Below are 22,973 nucleotides of genomic sequence, written 5' to 3'. Positions count from 1 at the left end.
GGATGAGTCAGGAGAACGTATCTTCTGGCTTGTTTTGATGGTCAAATGACACAGAGTGGGCAAAACACTTTGCACGTAAATGTTAGCTACCTTTTTAGCTTTTTTAAAGTAACTGAAAAGAAGTGGGACTGCTGAACTGAAAAAGCTCTCCTTCCCCTTATAAAATCCAGATAAACCTTTGAAGAATTTAAATAAGAGCAAATGAGGCGGGAGTGGGAAGGCCCTTCCTACCGCAATAGGACTCTCCTGGCTCCCTCTTCGCCGCTGAAAACCATTTTCGTAAACGCCCTCCAGGCCGCCGATTACGCTCTCTCGGCCCACGTGGGTGGGATGGGGCGGAGACTCGGGGGCTAGAAGCTAGCGGCCGCATTTAGCGCCCCCGGGGGACCTGGAGCAGGGCGGCACCCTTGGCCGGGGGCGGGGGCAGGGGCGTGGCACGGAGGCACTGGGGCGAGAAGCGCAGATGTTAGACTTGGGGAGGTGGCTCCCCTCACCGTTCCGGGTCCCGCGTGACTAGCCGGGCCAAGCGGCGCGCGGGCTCCGCCTCCAGCCCTCCCCGCTCCGCCCAGGCTCCGCCTCCTCCTCTTCCTCCAGCGCTTCCCCAGTGCGCGGGCAGCGGCCGCAGGGGTCCAACTGAGGCCGCCTAAGTTATGAGAGCCGCCGGTCCGAGTACGCGCACGGCCCTGGCTCTCCTGCTGCTGGCCGGGGCCGGGGTGTCGGCCGCCGCCTCGTCCCCCGCCCCGCCGCTCTTCAACGTGAGCCTGGACGTGGCCCCCGAGCTGCGCTGGCTGCCAGTGCTGCAGCACTTCGACCGCGACTTCTTGCGCGCCTCTATGGCGCGTATCATCGGGTGAGCGTAGGACAGGGGGAGCGGGCGGGCGGGGGTCGGAGAGAGGCAAAGCCCGGATGCTTGCTGCCAAGTGTGCGTCAAACTGAGATTTGTGACCCTCCCCTCCCTCTCGTACAGCCTTGCCCTCCACCCCATGCCGCTCACCCCGGGCGTCTGGCGTGTACGGGGGTGGCGGGGACCAGAGCTGGCATTTGCTAGTGCCCCAGGCAGCGCCGGGGCTGGGGATGATCCCGCGCAGCTGGTTTGACTTTCAAGTTCGGTGTCTCCAGTGGCACGCCAGTCCACCAGCCATTCTGGATCAGGGTGGCGCGCGGGTTGTCTCCCGGGCTGTCGCCCCGGCTGGCTGCTCAGCTACTGAGTAGGGGACGCAGCCCCGCACCCCTAGCAGGCCTCATGGGCCCCCAGGCCCACCCCTTTGGGAACCACTCTCGGTCGCCCTACTTCCCTCTCTCGGAGTGTTCTTTTCTCTTCTGGACACTGCGTTTTGGGTGATGCCTGCTGGACCTGGACTGTGAGCTCTCTGGGTAAGCGAGGCACCTAGAACTCACTCCTAAGGATGAGTGCTTTAGGTACCCTCTCCCCCAGTACACACACACCCCTCCGAACCTCTGATCAGATCAGACACTCTCGTGGTTCTTCATTTCTAGGGATAATGTCCCCAAATGGGTCCTCGCATTGATCCGAAAGGCGGTCTGGGAGCTGGAGCTCTTCCTGCCCCAGCCCTTCACCGACGAGATCCGCGGCCAGTGCGACGCTCTGAACTTCAACCTGGCCGACTGCATCCTCCTTAACCTGGCCTACGAGTCCACCGCGTGAGTGCCCCGCGCAAGCGCGGATTAACTTGAGACTTGACCCGGATTCCTGCCACATCTGAGTGGAAGGAGACATGTTTTCAGTGTAATAAAAGCAGGGTGGTGACCGGGCTGCCCAGAAACCACCAGTGCTTCCTCTTTGCTTCTCTGGGTAAAGCTGAGCAGCAGATTATGAGCTTCGAGAAGGAAAGCAGCTTCTCTGACCTCAACACTGAACTGTTCCTCTACCTGAAGTCCCCTTTTCTCCCTTCATCAATCCAGGTAGCATCCCACTTTTGAAACTCTGCTCAACATGTACTTTCCCAGGAAGGTCTTGGAATAATCCCACTCAAGTTAATCCAATGACTGTCCAGCCTTATAATGCAGGGGGCTGTGCCAGCATTCATTTGTCCCCCTGCATTTGACTTTCCATGTTCATCATGGCTAGCGATCATGGTTCCTCTTTTTCAGCCTTTTGCCTCCAGGGCTGGGGTCACAGGCTACACTGTTCTGGCTAGTAGGGGCAAGCCAGTATTTGGTACCTGGAGTGGACATGATCAACTGTGGCACACACACGGGAAAGCAATACGGAGTGTGTGGTTGATCCCAGACAAAGTGCAGGGAGAGCCTCAAGTCTGTTGGCTCAGTAACAGGTCCTGGAATTAAGAGAGATTTGACTTGGTTTCTGTCTTCAGGACTTACTGTTTTGCCACCAGACCGGACTCATTAGTAACATCTTGTAGATACTTACAGCTTCTCGCTGCCGAAAGATGTTTAAAAAAATTTTTTTTCCTGTGGATAATGAAACTTTACTGCCTGCTGCCATCTTCCAGAACATCTAGGTAGAGTAGGTTAAGAAGCACTGTGACTGCCTTCCTCTTCAGGGAAATATTTTAAGACACAGATGTGTTAAAGTGCCTTTCAATTGACCTAAGTTAATTTTGCCATTCCTCGCCTCCTACCCCCATCTTTTTCCTATTCTGACATGTGGTTTTCTCAGTGAAAAAAATCAATTTATTTTCATTTTCCTCTTCCTTTGTTGGAGTCACTGTATTCAAATCAACTAGAGCAAAAATTCTAGTAAAAAAAATTCTAACTTTTGGATTTGATATTAAGGTATATACTGAATCGCCTGGCAAGAAAAAGCACCATCAGACTCCACTAGCATTAACAAAGGAAATGTTTTGTCCTCATTTCTGGTATAAGGCTTTTTGAATCAGATTAAGTAAGACTAGCGACGCTTTATTGAGCCTACTGGGTATGAGGCACTGGAGATTGTATTACCTTTTGTGATGTGGAAACCAAGCCTCAGAGGGGACAATTTGCTGAAAGTCAGGTGCACGGTGAGTGGTCAGAGTTGCTGCTAAAAGCGCGTGTCCCCAGCACAGTGCAGTGCATCTCCCAAAGCAGAGCCTGGCTCCCTAGTTGTTCCCTGTGCTTGTGGGCCACTTCACACCAAAACATTTGGGCATGACATGAAAGAATTGTCTCTCCAGTTTTGAAAAATCACCTTTGAGAGTCTACAAACTTTGCTTTAGCTACTTCCAGTGTTTGATCAGTTTGCTTCTTGACGTGAACTCTTTGAAAATCAGAGACCTTGGAAAAAATTAAAACCTGACCAAGCTTCCTTTTTTAAACAAACAGAAAAGGAGGTAACATTTGTTTTCTCTTAATTATAAAGACAATATGTAATCATAGAAAATTAGTAAATACAGAAAAGTATAAAGAAAATTAACCACAATCCTGTTACTCAGAAATGACTATCCATCCTTCAGGATATTTCGCGCGCGTGCGTGCGTGCGTGTGTGTGTACATATCTTTCCCCGTCCCAGAATTGGACATGATGTATTCAAGTATTTTTTACATAACATTACATATTCTCAGAGACTATGAACCTTTAGACATCTTAACAAACCTCTTCGTCTTTTCCTCAAAATATATCTCTCTGGCTGGGAGTTCTTAAAAGATCCTTTTCTCTTATTAGCTCTCTGCAGGGAGCTTTAAGGGGGACAGGAAAAGTGGCAAGCCCCTAAATAGTTCACCCTTTTTCCAAGGAGACAAAGTGAAACAATTTGTGGAGCAAAATAGTTAGTTTCCATGGTGCTTGCTCTCAGAAATCCAGAGAAGAGAGGGTTGAGTTTGAGCCAGCCTTGAATGGTGTATTAAATAGACTACATACTGCCAAGCAGAGGACTAAGCAAATTTCAGTGAACTCGCTGAGCCCAGAATGAGTCCGTTTCAGATTTAGATTTAGGATGAAATTTGCATTCAATATGTTTTCAATGTCCTGTGTGCTGAGGGCAGAGGTCTAGTAACACTGAACAAATGCTGTTGAGTTGTGTCCAGTTGTCTTTTTCATCTTGAATTATGATCCACAGGGATTATATAGCATATGTGTCTGTTATAAGGAAGAAAGCTGTTTTAATTTGAGGACTTATTTTTAAAAGGAAGAACTCATTTCCTTTTTCTTGTTCACTTATGTTGAATTTTTCCCTTTTCCCAGATTCTGCACCAGTATTGTGGCTCAGGACTCCAAAGGCAACATTTATCATGGCCGGAATCTGGATTACTCTTTTGGAAATTTCTTACGCAAGTTGACAGTGGATGTGCAGTTCATAAAGAATGGGCAGGTATAGTCCGTACAGTGTAAGATTCAGAAATCAGAGAGACTTGCCAACCCAAGTTAGCCGTCACTTGGATGGTCTGCAGCATAACTGTGTTATCAATTTAAGATACAAAAAAAATCAATCTCCTGGAAAAACAAAACCATGAGAGAGATTTACATCAAGTATGCTTGTAGAAACAAGGGTCATTTATTATTATTGAGAATCTACTTACAGAGGTCAATCAGTTTTCCCTAGGGAAATTTCTATGGGTGTATAATCGGTCTCCATTTATGATGCTAAATCAGCTCTTTCCTTTGCTTTCCCACGTTCAGGCTGCTTCTAGCATAGAGGGGCTGGGTAGTGTAATGTCTAGGAACACCTAATTTTGGGATCTGACAGTCTTGGGTTTGAAGTTTGCTTCTGTCACTCCTTTGTGAGCTTGGGAAATTACTTAAACCCATTTTGCAGATTACAGCCCAGATAAATAGTGGCCAAATAATAAATAGTCCTTCACTCTAAAAGTATAATTGACCCACACTACTCTTACTTTTGATCTTTAAGAAATTATACATATATATCATTTTATTTTCATCATAGTTCCTTTAAAAGTACAACCTAGTATGTAGTATTGTCACATTTCTGTGTAAATATCTAGAGAGATAGCAGTAATCAGTGTTCATTGTGTACACAAAGCGTGTCATTGCATGAAACAGAACAGAGAATGCAAAAGTCAGATCTTGGCTTTGGTGGGGGGACACTGTTTAAGGACTTTATTTAGTTCTTTGCATTTAGGGGTTGAGTCACAAATACTAGAAACTCATTCACTAAATACTCAGTTGGTCATCTGCTTTTACAAACAAAAACTTTCTCATAAAACATTCAAACAGTACAGAAATATTTAAGGTGAAAGTTTCTACTTTCCCAGTTTCATTCCTTTACTTCACCACAATTACCAATTTAATTTGTAGCTGAAGATTTACTTCAAAAATGGTTTTAAGTGATAGCAATGACAGAATATCCATGAAAATAAATTCTGAAAGGACAGCTGCTAAAATGTTAGTAATTATTACTGAATAATAATAGGGGACAATAATTATTTTTACTACTTTATGCTTTTCTCCATTATTCTACAGTGAGCAAAAATTCTTAAAAATCAACAAAAGATTAAATGCAATAAAAATAATTTCAACTGTTCCCTCTAGACTCACCCTAACTAACAGGTGTTGCTTCACTTGTTTCTGTTTCTCCTGGAGCTCTCATGGGAAATGGTCTATTGGTGTGGCTTATCTCAGTGCTCAGGCTATTATTACCGAATTTAACAGTTTACACTTGGGTATTGTCTTTCTGCTGAGGGCTCATGGCTAGTAAATTGCTTTGCTAAATTAAGAACAGGTTATTCATCCAATAATTAAGCCCTTATTCTTATCTAGCGTTCATGGTTTTAAAAGTACTTTCAGATACAGGAACTCCTTTGGTCTTCATGCTAGCCCTGCGAGGCAGGCTCAAGTCAACATTTCTGTCCTCATTTTTCAGATGAAAGGGCCGAGACTTACGGAGACTAACTTGCTCCACATCACACGAGGAGATGAGGCAGAGGTCGGACAAAACCCAGGCCTTCAGCCTTCAAGTAGCTGGCTCCCCAAAACTCAGATTGTAAATTAGAGTCTCCTGCCCCAGCTAGGGCTTTGTTTATGTTAACTGACCTGGCACAGACGGTTGGAAGGCGTAGACATTTAGAAATACAGTTTTTCACAGCTACAAGATACAATATCATACAAATAATATCTTATAATTATTTGTAGTTATGTGTTATAAACTATCTTGGAAACTACCAGGGATTTTGATTTTTGTAACTTTAATTTGCTGGCTCTTCAAGAGTAACACTGATGTGAGGGTTGGTGTGCCATGTGAATGAAGTGACTGTGTGATTACTTTTTCCCCTATAGTTATGTTTTATAAGGGCTTTAGTAGTGAGGTAGACTTATTTCTGTTTTACCGCCGTGAATGGAAATGGGGAAAATTCATGGAAGACCCTCATTGAGTCTCAGGGAAGAGGTCCTTTATGAAATTAAGACCATTGCATTTTCCCCTTGTAATTTAGCCACTTTATTTTACAACCAGACGAGGTAGAAATAAACAATTAAATGAAAAGTTACTGACTTAAAATTCAGATTTCTAGGAAAAAAGTAAGCTAGGCCCGTTCATTTCTCAAAATACAGAAGTATTAGTTCATCTTTACCGAACCATGTGAGCTGGGTGTCTGGTATCTGAAATAACTGATAGAGTTTGTTTTTCTCCTCAGGGATATAGTGGTGTCTTGTAATCATTAGAGTTCATTTCCTTCATTTAAAGTGCGAGCAAAGCAAAAAAAAGAAAAAGAAAAGTGGGTGTGATCCCAACAACTCATGGAATAATCATGAGGATTAAATGAAAGATGTATGTAAAAGAATTTTTTAATATTTAAAATTTAAATTTGATTATTACTGACAAACCGTCTCACTTGTTTCCCCTTACTTCAACAGAGCTTGTAAGATGCATGATATTAACCTCTTATAATCGAGTCAACATAAGTTTTTAAATGGAAGCCCATTTGCTACTTCTAGGATGGAGCTTCTTAACTTTTTTCTGCGAGGAGCCCTTTGATGAAGCTTATTGATCCCTTCTCAAAATAATGTTTCATAAATACATAAAATTCATGAGATTGTGAAGAAACCAGTTATGTTGAAATACAGCCATTTCAATATTATACTTTTTCTTAACACGTTAACTGGTAAAACTTAGCAGTGTGTCTAGAAACTACCATAAATTCAGAGTAGTGATAAGTATAACTGATATTTCAAGATATGTATGTATACCATATCAACATAGGTATGATGCCATTATGTATGTGAAAATACTTGAATTTCTCCTGGTGATGGAGTCACACGCACTGCTATGACTACATGAGTTCTTGCATGCATGCATTACAGAGGGAGTAAAATTTCAGTGAGAGGCTAGTGAAAATAAAGATGTACCTTTTTTTTTTTTTTTTCCATCTGAGGTCACAGATCCACTGACTTCTATCCATGGACCCCCAAAGTTTAATCTTCTAGAAGGCTATTTCAGAGTTTTTATTCTATTATGTTGGAACTTGTAAGAAAAAAACAATCCATGAAGTTGTGGGACAAAACAGGCGATTTCAATGTACATTTGGTTGGAGTGTTGAGATGATGCCTTATTTCTTGATTTCAGGTTGCCTTCACAGGAACCACTTTTATTGGCTATGTAGGATTATGGACTGGTCAGAGTCCACACAAGTTTACTGTTTCTGGCGACGAACGAGGTAATCAAAACAAACTCCCAAGCACTTTTAGCCCTATCCCTGTTCAGTTTTATCCAAGTACTTCATTCACTCACCCAACAGAACATATGGAACACCTTCCACGCTACATGCTTCCATTCTAGTGGGGGAAGGTGGGCAGTGTGCAAGTAAGCAATGAAGATTATTTCAGCTACTGATAAATGCTACCAAGAAAGTAAAACAGAAAGATGTGATAGAGAATGAAGGAGGGCGTGCAGCAGGTGCTGCAGGTATAAGGTCAGGGAAGGCCTGACTCACATGATCCAGGTGTGCAGAAGCTGGGGGAGGACCATTCCTGGTGCATTCCAGACACAAAAGACTGTGTAATGTGGTTACAGGGTGGAGTAAGTGGGGAGTGACAGTATGTGGGAAACGGTCGGCCTTGAGAGCAAGCTGCGGACATGCCAGGCATGCCACTGCTGCTCGAAGGGACTGTGCCTACTTGTTCCCCTCCTTGTTTCATTCCATGGGAGATAAATCACCAGGGCCCAGAAATCAGAAAGAATGTAAAATGAGACAAGCAAAGCTCTCTCCCCCCTACACGTGCAGGTTATTTTGGATGATTCTGGGCTTATGGGTTTCCTCCCAGGGAAGTTAACCTTGAAGCCGAGACAGTCTGTAGATGATGTAACCCACCATCTGGCAACCAACCTCCCTTTTTCTAGTCTATATAATCTGCAACTATAGCATAATAAAATTTGCCTTGCAACCATCAGTTGTCTTGGTCCTTCTGACCCCATTCGTTGGTGCTATTTCAGTTCCTTACCCCTTCCCTTCTGACCCTGGGCGGTGAAATCCTCTTTCTCCGGCTGGTCCGCGGCAACAGTAGAGACAGAGAGGAAGGCTGAGGCCATGGTGCAGGGTCATGAGGGGGAGTTTGGGTTTTAAGCAAAATGGAAGCCCTAGGAAGAGTTTAGGCCAGGGAGTGAACAGATCTGTTTTACCTTTATATTCTTAACTATCATTGGCTGCTTTGTAGAGACTAGATCATGTTGGGTTAAGATGGAAGCAGAAGACTGTCTGGAAGCTATTGCAGTAATCAGAGGATATATGGTGGCATTATACAAGTAAAACACTTTAAGGTTTTCTGTGCACTTACCCCTAAGTTTTCTCATTAGGCCCTCACAACAGTCCTATTAGATAGGCCTGGCTGATATTATTAACCGCATCCATTATGCAAAGGAGGAAACTAAGGCTGCAAGATAAAAGGACAGCTAGTTGATGGGAGAGATGGTTCTCAAATTGATCTCCTGGGTCCTTGCCTGGTTGCTCTATTAAATAACCCCACTGCCATCCCCTAAATCTCAGGGGACACCACTCAGTTTCCCAATATGTGGGAAACCCTGAGATAAGCCAGCTTTGGTCTCTGTCCTCAGGAATTGCAGCTGAATAAAGGAGAAAGACAGGTACATGGAGCCTCTTAAAGTGTAGTGTTGGTCATCTGATGAACCCCTGATCAACTTGTTGTTTCCTTTGATGTATTCTTATCTTTTTACATAGGCTGGACCAGGAAGATGCTGATTAAGGATATATCAATGTCCAAGGGACTCAGTTCTTTATCCTCATGTATTTCTTCATCATTTTCTCAAATGGCAGCTGTGAGTGAGACTAATTCTCAACCAGTGGTACCCAAACCACAGCATGACAGTTACTGAAGTTTTACAGAGAATGACTGTAAACGTGTAAACAAAAGGGGCTTTGTTTCCATCATTTTGTGACTCAAATTATTTAACTGATAGATATGGTATGAGCAGTTTAAAAGTAACTGAGTTATTCTTTTACATACACATTTAATTAAATACTGTCAGATTTCTTTAAAAAAATTTTTTTAGACCTTAAGCTAACGAAAACTAGTTATATCTTCAGTCTGCGAAGACTGAGTTAAAATGCCTGAATGATAAAATAACATCTCTTCATTAATAGCGCTAATTAAGATCTTCAATTAAGTTTCTGGATATTATGGAGAGGGCCAACAGTGCCTTTAGTATATGAATAAGGATAAGAAAAGGAGGAGGACTAACAAATGGCATAGAGTTGGGGGGACCTAACCACCTGTGGATAAGATCTCAGACCCCAGAGCCAGGCCGCCTGGGCTTATACCTTGGTGTTGTCACTTGCTAGCTGGTGATCATGACCAAGGTGCTTAACCTTTCTGTGCCTCAGTTTCTTCATCTGAAAAACAGAGACGATAATAGCCACTGTAGGATGAAATGAGTTCGTGTATGTAAGGTATCTAGAGCAATGCCTGGCACAGAGCAAGGGCCATAGACGTATCTGTGATTGTTGTTGCATCTCTGGGCTGGCCCTCTTCTGAGCCCCAGATTGAAGTGTCCAACTACCTGCTCAGCATCTCCACGTTGATGTCTCCTAGGCATCCCAAACTTAACATGTTCAAGCACATCTCTTGCTCTTTTCTTTTCCCCTTTCCCTGCCCTTAGTAACCTCCTCCACCCAAAGTTACACCTCTCCTAATTTTCCATGTCTCAGGGAATGGCACTTCTCCTGAACCACTTGCTACCAGGAGAATCCTTTGACCCCTCGGTCCCTAAGTTTTGTCAGCTCTACCACCAAAACGAGACTCTCCCTGTCCGTTCTCTCCACCTTCCCTGCTAGGCTATCACACCTGTGCTGCTACCTAGCTGTCCATCTGATCTCCCCACTACTGTTCTCACCCTCCTGTACTTTCTCCACCCTGCAGCTGCATGATCAGGTTGTTCCCTTGCTTAAAACCTACCATGACTTGCCATTTCTTCTTTCTTTCTTTAAAAAAAAAATATTTATTTATTTATTTATTGGCTGCGTAGTTGAGGCACATGGGATCTTTTGTTGCAGCGCGTGGGCTCTTGGTTGTGGTACGTGGGCTCCTCTCTAGTTGTGATGCACGGGCTCCAGAGCCCACGGGCTCAGTAGTTGCAGCGCACGGGCTTAGTTGCCCCGCGGCATGTGGGATCTTAGCTCCCCGACCAGGGATCAAACTGGCGTCCCCCGCATTGCAAGGTGGATTCTCAACCACTGGACCACCAGGGAAGTCCCTGACTTTCCATTTTACATGACAAATCCAGAGCCCTGACTGTGACCTCAAAACTCTACATGATCGGGCTTCCCTGGTGGCGCAGTGGTTGAGAGTCTGCCTGACGATTCAGGGGACGCGGGTTCGTGCCCCAGTCTGGGAAGATCCCACATGCCGTGGAGCGGCTGGGCCCGTGAGCCATGGCTGCTGAGCCTGCGCGTCTGGAGCCTGTGCTCCGCAACGGGAGAGGCCACAACAGTGAGAGGCACGCGTACCGCAAACAAACAAACAAACAAAAAACAACAACAAAAAAAACTCTACGTGATCACCTCCAGCACCTCATTTATGCTTCTCCTTCTCCCTCACTCCACCTGGACCTCACTGGCGTTCTTTTTTTTCTTGACAGCTGCCAAGCTTGTTCCTGCCTTAGGCTTGACACCTATGCCTTCTGTCTGGAATGCTCTGCCCGCCTTAGCTAGATGTCCACAACTCAGAGGGGCTATCCTTACGCTCCTCTCAGAGGAGTCCTCTCTTGTCACTCATGATTACATTCTTGTTTTACTTTATTATGGTTATCAAAACCTTGTTATTTAATGGTACACTAGTTTCTTCTGGTTACTGTTAAATTCCAAGGGTCTGGACCAAGTCTGGATATGGTGGCTAGTAGATGCTTATTTCTTGAATGAAATGCCTATTGCTTGAATGAAAATTTTTCTTTGGAAATACCCTACAGATAATTTTAAAGATGTTAAAAAGCATTAAAATAAATGAGCCCAAATCTTACTTAAAGTTCTTTAATATATACGTGCTCTACAGTCTTCCAAATACTGTGTTTTTATATAAATTTATTTATTTTATTTTAATTTATTTTTGGCTGCTTTGGGTCTTTGTTGCTGCACCCGGGCTTTCTCTACTTGTGGCGAGCGGGGCTACTCTTTGTTGCAGTGCACAGGCTTCTCATTGTGGTGTCTTGTTGCAGAGCACAGGCTCTAGGTGCACAGACTTCAGCAGTTGTGGCTCGCGGGCTCTAGCGCAGGCTCAGTAGTTGTGGCGCACAGGCTTAGCTGCTCTGCTGCAGGTGGGATCTTCCCGGACCAGGACTCAAACCCGTGTCCCCTGCATTGGCAGGCGGATTCTTAACCACTGCACCACCAGGGAAGCCCTTCCAAATACCACTGAGTCACTTTTCTTATTAGCTACATAATTTCATTTTGCATGAAGTAATATAATAGAGTGATTTCCTTTAACATAATTATCATTGTTTCCAGGTAGAAGACTATATATACACACACATACATACACACATATGAAATACACATATACATACATATACACTCACACATATACATGTTTATATGTTGCCATAAAATTTGGGCTTCATCTTTGAAAACTGGTTGCTAATAAAATCACTCTTCATCCACCACCATTTCTCCCACATCAACTTGTACTATGGGAAAGAAACAAGATTTAGGAATTTTAAAACGTGGCTCTGGGGCAGCAACTCGAGCATATACTTATTGTTCCATCCTTGGCAGATAAAGGCTGGTGGTGGGAGAATATGATTGCTGCCCTTTTTCAGAGACACTCACCGGTCAGCTGGGTGATCCGCACTGTGAGTATTTTTACTGTCGAGCCCACATCACCCTAATGTCATGTTCTAAACTGTGTTCATGTTATGATGCTGTGTCATTTAACAATGTTGTTTTTAATGTAAGAAGCTCCTGACAAGAATAAGCATTTAAAGGTTTACAAAATGCCTATCACCTTTTCTGATAATAAGTACCAAAGATAAAGCGGGACAGTAGTTAAAGTGTTAAGGACAGATTTTTATCAGTAGTATAATATTGCAATAGGGAAAATTGTCCAGCGTGAATGGAACTTAATTTCTACTTGACTGAATATTTTAAAGGGAGAATGAGGGAATGGGGAGGGGGTGAGGGGAGCACAGTAGAATCAGAGAAGTGAAAAATAAGCAAAAGTAGAAAGGAAGGAGTTGTCCATGTGAAGTAAGTCAGCCTCCTACCCTCCCGCAGAGACTGCGACATAGGGGCCCTATCTTCAGGTATTAGCTGTAAATTCTTTGGGAAGCCTTGAGTTTTTTCAGGCAGGCACTGTAAGGGGGCTGCAGTCATCGTAAGAATGCGGCCTTGAGCTGTCAGAAGCTGTGATAGTGTTTGTCCAAGTCTTTATAGGCTGAGGTTAAGGCATAGTTGAGAAGAGGGCTCCAGGAGCCTGGATAGAGTTCGGTCACGAAGAGAATCTTTGTCATAGGCTAGAGTTTTCCACAATAGCTAATTGAGATAAAGGATATGTTTTTCTACAGATATAGATGTGCCTTCCTTTTAGAATCTCCAATTGCAGATATCTTAATCTCCATTTGCAAGTATCTGAATTAGCAAAACAAATGCATTAGAAGGTAGCTCTACACACAACAAAAGGAACATCAGCTTTAGGTTTGCTACTAGTCAGCAGGGTTCCAGGCCACATATAAGTTGTAGTCTGACCACAGAAAGCACATTTTCAGGAGCACATCTCTGGTGAAAGGATCTGGCCCTGCCTGGGTTTAGCCTTTTTGGCCCTTCCTTGTCCTGCTCTAAATGATCAAGCCCCTGTGGACTTGAAATACTCCTAAACTTTTTTTCTTATATAAATTTTTTTATTTACTTACTTTTGGCCGTGTTGGGTCTTCGTTGCTGCGTACGGGCTTTCTCTAGTTGCGACGAGCGGGGGGTTACTCTTCGTTGCGGTTCACGGACTTCTCATCGTGGTGGCTTTTCTTGTTGCGGAGGACGGGCTCTAGGCGCATGGGCTTCAGTAGTTGCAGCACACGGGCTCAGTAGTTGTGGCTCGTGGGCCTTAGAGCACAGGCTCAGTAGTTGTGGCGCACAGGCTTAGTTGCTCCGCGGCATGTGGGATCTTCCTGGACCGGGGCTCGAACCCTTGTCCCCTGCATTGGCAGGCAGATTCTCAACCACTGTGCCAAAAAGGAAGCCCTCTCCTAAATGTTTTACTTAAATATTCCCTAAAGATGTTGACAAACTATGCATCTTTCACATATTTTTAAAGATGACTTCTAAAGTATTTCATCATAAGATTAAAAAGCTGCAGAAATCCAGTGTATTGTACATGTTGACATTTAAAAATATAACTATAATTTAAAATCTATCCAGGGGAGGGACTTCCCTGGTGGTCCAGTGGTTAAGGCTCTGTGCTCCCAATGCAGGGGGTCCGGCTTCGATCCCTGGTCAGGGAACTAGATCCCACATGCCACAACCAAAGATCCTACATGCCACAAGTAAGATCTGGTGCAGCCACACAAATCAATCAATCAATCAATCAGTCAATCTAGGGGAATCTAAACACCAGTGATTTAAAAAATTTTTAGATATAATTTACATACAATGAAATGCACAGATATTAAGGGTTTAATTCAGTGTGTTTTAACAATTTTACACACTCATTTATCCATCCATGTAACCACCAACAAAACAAGATATAGAATGTATCAACTACAAAAAAAAAAGCACAATATGAGAGCTGTGAGTTGTTTTATTTGGGGCAAAATGAGGACTATAGTCTGGGAGACAGCATTTCACATAGCTCTGAGAAACTGCTTCAGAGAGGTAGGGGGTTATAGGTCAGTGTTATATATGATTTTAGTGAAGAGGATATGTGTAGTCAGGCACACATGTTGGCTGAGGCTCACTGCTGGTCACAAGGAGCAGATGTCACCATTAATGATTTTAGTGCTTTTCTAGGTACGAGGAGATGCAAGAACTGGGCTCATAAAATCTTCTCCTGAAAATATCTAACTATCTGAAGACCTGTTCTGCCAGTTTTTCCCAGAGCACAGAGTGCTTTATTCCTGATCTCCACCCTGAACTCCTTTCAGGATGTGTTGAAGGTCAGCGACTGCAGTGGCTAGTGACCTAATCCTTGTAGAGGCAGATGGTGAGTGACCATGTTTAGTTGGCCGACATTTCCAAATGTCCCTGGAAATTTCCCTAGTGCTCCTTTCCGGTCAATTTCTAACCTCCTCCAACACCCAACCTTCCCCAGTCACCACTCCGACTTCTATCACTATAGGAAGTTTTGCCTGTTCTAGAATTCGTATACATGAAATCATAGTATATGGACTCTTTTTCTTTCACTCAGCATAATGTTTTTCAGATTCATCCTTGCTTGTATCACTAGCTCATTCCTTTTTTTTATTGAAGAAGATTCAATTATATGAGTATACCACAATTCATCCATTTCATTGTTGATAGGCATTGGGTTGTTTCCAGTTTGGGGCTATTGTGAATAAGGCTGCTGTAGAAATTCTTGTACAAGTCTTTTTGTAAACATATATCCATTTCAGTTGGTTATGAAGTACTTAAGAGTGGAATTGTTGGGTCATAAGGTAGACATATATTTAATTGAGGTAATGCCATACAAGTCACATGCCATACAATTCATCTATCTAAAGTATACAACTCACTGGTTTTTAGTGTACTTAACAGAGTTGTGCAGCCATCACTAGTCAGTTTTAGAACATCTTAATTTCCCTAAAGAGAAACTCTGTACTCATTAGCAGTCACTGCCCATTTCCTCCATTCCCTGAGATAGATAAGGTACCCGTCTCCCCCTGAGTGTGCCACTTGGGTGAATGAAATCAGGCACCACTGCCTTCAGTATTTCTTACTGATGTTCTTTTGCATTGTTCTCATAGAATTCTGTTAGAGGCGATGAAGTCTTAGATAGTAGTTGGGGGATGCTATAGGTGATGTAATCCAAAAACTATTCCATCACTCCTATTGCCTCACTTATAATTTTGCTGAGTTTAGAACAAACCAACTCAAGTCTAACTCCCCCACCCTAACAGTGATATATATAAGGCAGGGAACCATCCGCAGAGCTTGCCGTGGTTAATGGTTTATGGTGTTGAACGATGGCACCTTTGCAGACACCAATGTTTTGGATTGTTCTTTTGTTTGACCCTCTCCCCGCCCGTGACACTGTGCTTTGGCACTATTCAGGATGGGTGAGCAGGATGGCTGTCCTTTCCAAAAGTGGTGGAAGAGTGTTGGTGAAGGTATAGGTGGGAGGGGCTGGCCCTCTACCCAGGACGTTCTCTAGCAGATGAGCTTGAGGAAGGAGCACACGTGGAAGCTGAATATTTGGAAAGTGATCCTCTTAACCATCCATGCCGCAGACCTATGGAAGTGTTGATGAAGCCCAGTTCAGTTTGATGTTCTAATGCAGCACGCTGTCTTTCATCTCCAGCCCTTTGCCAGTCTATTCCATTGAGCTACAACTCTCTTCCCCATGCCCACTCCCAACCCCACAACCATGGTTTTCTCTGGTCTGACTTCTGTTTGTCTCTCTGACCTCAGCTCATGCGATACCTTCCTGAGGGACCTTCTCAATGGCCTGGGTAAGGATGGGTCCCCTGCTGTGACTTCCACAGCATCTCCTTCTCCTGTGTTGACACTTACATTGTGTCACTATTGCCTGTTGACTTTACTCTCATCTTTGGAAGTCTGGGGAGAACAAGGACTGGGTCCATCATATTCACGGCTCTGTTCCCACACCAGCACAGTGCCTAGCACATAGCAGGCATTCAGGAAATATCTGCTAAAAGAACAAATGAATGAAGAAGCATGGGGAGATCTGCGAGGGTGATCTGCCTCGAAATCATGCAGCCTGTGTTTGGTGAGCTGGGTCTCTCACCAAAGAGAACTTGTCAAAGTTCTCTTCTTTTGTGAGAAAAACCCTGCTGCTGTTGGCTTTCCATCGAGGCTTTTTCCATCTCAGGAGCCCTGATGACAAGAGAATGTGGTCACAGAAGTTCAAGATTATAGCCATGGCTTAATATAGCAGGAGAGTGTGCTTTGGACCAGCTGTCCATCAGTTGGTGTGGATAACTGCCCCGTATGATGATGCTAATGCAGGTTTGTTTTTTTTTGTTCAGACCCTGAGTGAATCAGAAAACTTTGAAGCAGCTGTTTACAAATTGGCCAAGGCTCCCCTTATTGCTGATGTTTATTACATTGTTGGTGGCACATTCCCCCGGGAGGGAGTGGTCATCACAAGGAACAGAGATGGCCCAGCAGACATATGGCCTCTAGATCCTTTAAATGGAGCGTGAGTAGAATTAAAGGCTCTGGTCATTTTGTATCAGTAATCTTTTTTTTTCTTTAATTGGTGAAACGAGGTATTTTTTAATTTTTCTATACTTTTTCTTTAGCTGTGTCCCAAATGACCTTGGCTAAGACAAGATGATGTGCTGTGTTGCAGGTGGTTCCGAGTTGAGACAAATTATGACCATTGGAAGCCAGTGCCTAAGAGAGATGACCGAAGGTAGTCTCTAACCACTTCCTGGTTTGCAGTGTTTTCTTGCGGTCAGGAGAATGTGCTCCTCTTGCTACGGGAACTGGAGAGGACTATAGATGCTGTCCCCTCCCAGAAAATGTACCTTAGCCCTTGGCCAGGATGGGAGAGTTTGGTATGTGGTGGAGAGCATGGCAAGGACCTTCTTGGCAGATGGCTGGGTGTTGGGAAGACAAGGTTGGTTCTTGCCTCAGGGTCAGGAGTTCTAGATTCCACCACTAGCTCTGCTGATGACTCACTGGGTGGCCTCTTGGGCCTCTGTTCACCCATCTGTAAAAGGAAAGGATGGAACAAGGTTCATGGTTTTCTATGTGAGACTTTTTGGGAAGGAAAACATTTCCCTGCACTTAAATAAATAAACTTTTTGGGGGCTTTAATTTCCCTTCTAATTTTGAAAATTCTATAATTATAAGTCAGTGCGTCCCCAAAAGGCAAGTAGTTATATATTTTTCCTTGGCTTTACTGACCTGTGTGTTTGGTGGCAACTGTTCAATTCACAGAAAACATTTTCATCATCCTGGCTTCCTTGAGCAGATGGGGTTGAATTAATTCCACATGGTGATTTGAGACAAGGTAGCAAACATGCATGGGGGCCAGAGTCTGTTTGGGGGAAAGGGAGATAATGAGGCTAGGCCTTGCATTGAGCCTCCCAAAATGAGAGCTTGTGGGACTCAGAGTTTCCTGAAGTGCCAAGTAACCTTTGACCATTGTCCTTACAGAACACCTGCCATCAAAGCTCTTAATGCCACGGGCCAGGGAAACCTCAGCCTGGAGACGCTCTTTCAGGTAACTTGTGTCACGATGTCTAGCTTTTACCCAGGATGTTTGGTGTCTTTCTCAATAGTGATTTAAAAAAAAAAATTCTTCTGAAATCAAGCAATATTAGAGTAGAAGTTTTACCTGGTTGAAAACATTTAAAAGAAAAACATTTTCTGAACTTGTAACCATTGAGGTTAAGGTATCATCTTCACCTGAGTTTTTCTGCATGTTAAAAAAAAAAAGCGTAGTTGTAACGTGTTCATTTGTTTAAAAGAAAAAAAAGAGAAAGGTTTCAAAAGTCTAACTCTGTCACCCCAAGATACACCAAAGTGTTCAGTGGTTATTTTATTCCTATTGATATTCTGCGTGTATTTCTCCTACCTTTTAATAGTCTTTTATTATTATTATTATTTTACTGAGGTATAGTTGATGTACAATGTTACATAAATTTCAGGTGTACAACATAGTGATTTACAATTTTTAAAGGTTATATTCTATTTATAATTATTATAAGATATTGGCTGTATTTCCTGTGTTGTACCATATAATATATTTGTAGCTAATTTTATACATAATAGTTTTGTTTCGGTTTTTGGGTTTTTTTTGGCTGCATTGGGTCTTTGTTGCTGTGCACGGGCTTTCTCTAGTTGCGGCGAGCGGGGGCTACTCTTCGTTGTGGTGCGCAGGCTTCTCATTGCAGTGGCTTCTCTTGTTGCAGAGCACAGGGCACATGGCACATGGACTTCAGTAGTTGTGGCACGCGGGTTCAGTAGTTGTGGCTCACGGCCTCTAGAACACAGGCTTTGTAGTTGTGGTGCATGGGCTTAGTTGCTCCATGGCATGTGGCATCTTCCTGGACCAGGGGTCGAACCCGTGTCCCCTGCATTGGCAGGCGGATTCTTAACCACTGCCCCATCAGGGAAGTCCCTATGCATAGTAGTTTGTACCTCTCAATCCCATACCCCTAATTTGCCCCTCTCCTCCTCCTCCTCTCCCACTAGTTTGTTCTCTATATCTGTGAGTCTGTTTCTGTTTGCTATATATATTCACTTGTATTGTTTTTAGATTCCACATATAGATGATAGCATACAGCATTTGTCTTTCTCTGTCTGACTTACTTCACTAAGCATATTGCCCTCCAAGTCCATCCATGCTGTGTAAATGGCAAAATTTTATTCTTTTTTGTGGCTGAGTAATATTCCATTGTATATATACACCACATCTTCTTTATCCATTCATCTGTTGATGGACACTTAGGTTGCTTCCGTATCTTGGCTATTGTGAATAGTGCTGATATGAACATTGGGGTGCATGAATCTTTTCGAATTTCTAATCATTTTTAATATGATTTCTCCTATGCAGGTTTTGTCAGTGTTTCCGGTTTATAACAAGTAAGTGACATGTTAAGCACGTCTGTTCATACATCACCCTGGCACAGTAGACTCTCTCCTGCACTCTTTGGCTCAGCAGGGATCTGAGGGCTCCCACAGAGCAGGTTTTCTAGGTGCTATGGATCCAGCCATGACAAAACAGACTCTTTGCTCTCCTAGGACCAGCATTCTACTGGCAGGGAGGGACAGATAAACAAATGTAGCAAAAGTCAGGTGAGGAGTCCATGGAGAAAAACAAAGGTGAGGAGGATAGAGTGATCTGGAAGGAGGAGGGCATGACATGCTCATCCTAAATCCGTCTGTTACCTGGGGACCACCTTCGCTGCTTGGGAGCTCCTTAATTTCACTGTTAGTACTAAGCTTTAGATACCTTTGGCTTTCCTTTATCTTCCCGGGGAGTTTCTGCTACCCCCGTGCTCATTTCACAGCTGATTCAGTGCCTAAGTTAATGTTTCCCTTTTAGCCTGTGCCCTTGATAGTAGCATTCTGTGAGCAATGGCTTCTTGGGGCTACAGCCTGGGATTTTACCCACCTCCTTTTTTTTGAGGTGAACCGCTGGGCCAGGCTGCCACTGCCACTGCCACAGGAAGTGGTTAGTTAAGCTTGAGACGCAGACCCCACCAAACTTGTACAGGGAACTCTGAAGGTCCGCCGTCACCATCACAGCACGGCTGAATAGGCCAAGAGCCCGCACTTCGTGGCCGCATGCCCCTCAAGGTGTTGCCTGATCGCCTTCTCTGTGCCCAAGACCAGCTCAGTGAGGTAGGGCCTAAAATAGAAGAGGCAGCAAGTCATCACAGAGTCTTATCTCCTTCTTTTACCTCCATAAATTCCAAAACCCAGCATTTCCTACTTTCTCAACATCCTTCTTTCTTCAAGGCAAGAATATCAAAAATGGTATTCTTCAAGAAATAGCCTAATATGGATAAAACTTGTAAAGGGATTTTTAGTTTCAAATACCCAATTGATTTTTTTCTTTGAAATGATCCTCTTTCACACAAATATAAAACAGTAGTTTTCCTGACGGCCTCTAGATTAACTTTTGTATATTTGGGTGCTCTAAGATTCCTTAGGTACAATGACATTTTCAAAACTGGTGTTACTCTGTTCACTTTGCACTGTAATAGGAATATATCTCTTTGAAATTTTTTTCTTTAAGTATGTCCAGATAAAAAGATTATTGCTAAAAAATTAATTCCATAAACGATATTCTAACAGCTAAAACAATCTTCTACAGAAAAGCAGATCAGTATTTCCCACTCTAACAAATGAGCTAGTTGGGTCACAAATGATACCTAGCACTATGCTAGTGAACTAGTTCTTTGAGGGCAGAGAGAGCAAAAACAAAAGACTCTCCTGATTTGTAGCATTTATTGATTTCCTTGGTGTAAATACCCACCCTGGCCTATTTCAAGCTTACAGTTGGCTCATAAACTTCCTGCATATTTAACCATTGACTCTCACCAGCCTGTAGGAGTTAGCTCCAACTCACCATTACCCTTTCCAGATGGGCACAATTTTCCCTTTTTAATAGTCATTTAAAAAATAGTTAACCTATTTTTGTGTTCTTATAGTTTCTTAAATAGTTATATAAATGATAAATATTTCATTTAAAGATTAATAGTATAATCAAATAGTTTTTATATTTATTTTAATAAAGCATTTTCCATGCTGTGAACAGCCCTTATAATTTTAAATAGCTGCATCATAACCAATTGAATGTAGTATAATTGAATTAAAGATCCTCCAGTTGTTAGTTTTTTCTCTATTAAAACTCTGAAATAAATATATTTGTACATTTCCCCCCTGTTTTTGTATTATTTTCCTTGGCTGAATTCCCAGAAGTAGGATTACTGACTTAAAGGCTATGAATGTTTAAATGGCAAATGTTTTGTCGAAATAGAATTGTCAGAAGTTATAAACAGTTTACCAAGAAGCATTTTTCTTTATTGTATAATTGAAAACCCAACAGGATCTACATTTAAGTGATTATCACCAGTGAACCAGAAATAACACAGATCCCTGACTCTCAGGCCTTTTACATGTAATGATTACCATCAGCTACGTCTGTTCAGTGTGTGAGGTTAATATTTAGAAATGTCTGAACAGAAGCAAGGATCTCTATGCTGCCCCCTTGTGCTGTGCTACAAAATTACAGTCCCCTGCCCTGACTCCATCCTCTGCTGTGGCTATAAGCAGAGACAGTATTAAAACAGTGATGGAGAACAGAATTATGACTAAAGGGCTTCCCTGGTGGTGCAGTGGTTAAGAATCCGCCTGCCAATGCAAGGGACACAGGTTTGAGCCCTGGTCCAGGAAGATCCCACATGCTACGGAGCAACTAAACCCCTGCACCACAGCTACTGAGCCTGCACTCTAGAGCCTGCGAGCCACAACTACTGAACCCGCGTGCCACAACTACTGAAGCCCGCACACCTAGAGCCCATGCTTCACAACAAGAGAAGCCACCGCAATGAGAAGCTGGCAACGAAGAGTAGCCCACGCTCGCCGCAACTACAGAGAGCCTGTGCGCAGCAATGAAGACCCAACGCAGCCAAAAAAAAAATTTTTTTTTTAATTAAAAAAAATTATGACTAAAGTAAATAAGCAGCTGAGGTCCTGTTCAGGGAACCTTTGTTCCCCTTGGATAAGCTTTTCATGTTCTCATAGTGCTGTCTTCAGCCCAGTGTTTGATTCAGCTGTGGGGTGCCAGTGCCTATTCCTAAACTGCCCCGCTCCCAATGCTTTGAGCAGGCATCCCAGCTGGTGTCTGGGGCAAAAGGTAGTCGAAGGGAGTGAAGGGTAGGAGCCTCAGTGTGTATGTGCATGCGTATGTGCATGTGCACAAGTTATTTGGGTCTCTTGCTCTGCAGAATGTTGAGTAAGTGACATTGTACTTTTCGTCCTTAGATCTGGGCCAGTGGACCCCCTGTCTTGATCCCTGAGCTTTCGGGGCCCCACTCTGGCCTTCCTCTGACTCTCCCATGATATAAAGAATCCACTCAGAGTCTGGCCCAAGTACCCAGAACCCTGGAATTCTCGTCCTGAACAGCACCCAAGCCATTTCCAGGGCTTGTGTGGTCCACTTCCCTGGGTGTTGGTCTCCTGATGGCGGTGTGCAGCCTTCATGGACGTCCTGTGCCTGGTGGTGGCCAAGGGATGGCTGTTTGCTGGGGGTGGTGCGTGAAGCCTAGATGAGTGTCCACATATATGCCATATGTGGGGTGGGCAGAGCAGGGCTGCAGGCCAAGGCCAGCTCTCCCTCATTGCCACAGTGTGGAACTCTGGGGAGTCTGAGAATTTTGAACTTGGCCTTCCACAGTGTTGTCAACATAGGAAAGAACACTTGTGTGGTTGCTTTTGAATTATAACTTTTAAATAGCCTGACATGTGGGTCTCTATTTGTATTCTTGTCCTGGGTCCCAAGTATTAGGAAAAGAGCTTCGGATTTTTTTTTCCCCTCTTTGGAATATTAGAGAAAATGATGTATATGTAAAAATTCCTCTCATTTTCAGCTACACAGTTTATACTACGGTAATGAGTGCTGCCAGCCCAGACAAGTACATGACTAGGATCAGAAACGCGAGTTAAAAGCAGAGAGTGAATTCACCTATGCTATGAAGGTTTGCTAAAGTTTTTTTTTTTTGGTGGGGGGAGGGCAGCGGTTAGGGATGGGGGAAGGAGGACATAGGCTGGTATTTCTCCTAGAAGATAGTAGCATCCTTAACATTATACAGGCATCTGACAGGCATTGAGTGTATGGTTGTTATTTGTGTCATGTTAATGTCACTCTTAAGTATTTATTTTGAATTGTTTCTATGAAAGCTAGTCTTCTGGTGCTCAGTGCCCTTTGC

At 43.5% G+C, this 22,973-nt stretch overlaps 1 protein-coding gene across 1 annotated transcript; it reads left to right on the top strand.

Annotated features, from left to right (window-relative positions):
* The first annotated feature begins 555 nt into the window (after window positions 1–555).
* Window positions 556–22,742, top strand: NAAA (N-acylethanolamine acid amidase). The gene is made up of 10 exons (XM_081227852.1): window positions 556–850; window positions 1,498–1,662; window positions 4,145–4,271; window positions 7,479–7,569; window positions 12,133–12,209; window positions 16,551–16,723; window positions 16,877–16,939; window positions 17,689–17,755; window positions 19,091–19,119; window positions 22,635–22,742. Exons 1-10 carry the CDS (start codon window positions 651–653, stop codon window positions 22,708–22,710), a joined length of 1,068 nt encoding a protein of 355 aa, XP_081083978.1. The 5' UTR covers window positions 556–650; the 3' UTR covers window positions 22,711–22,742.
* Window positions 22,743–22,973: the final 231 nt, after the last annotated feature.

Source organism: Mesoplodon bidens (genome assembly GCF_964165515.1).
Source record: "Mesoplodon bidens genome assembly, chromosome: 1".
NCBI classification, from domain to species: domain Eukaryota; kingdom Metazoa; phylum Chordata; class Mammalia; order Artiodactyla; family Ziphiidae; genus Mesoplodon; species Mesoplodon bidens.
Note: the sequence above shows the minus strand (reverse complement) of the source record. Positions and strands in the feature narration are given on the sequence as shown.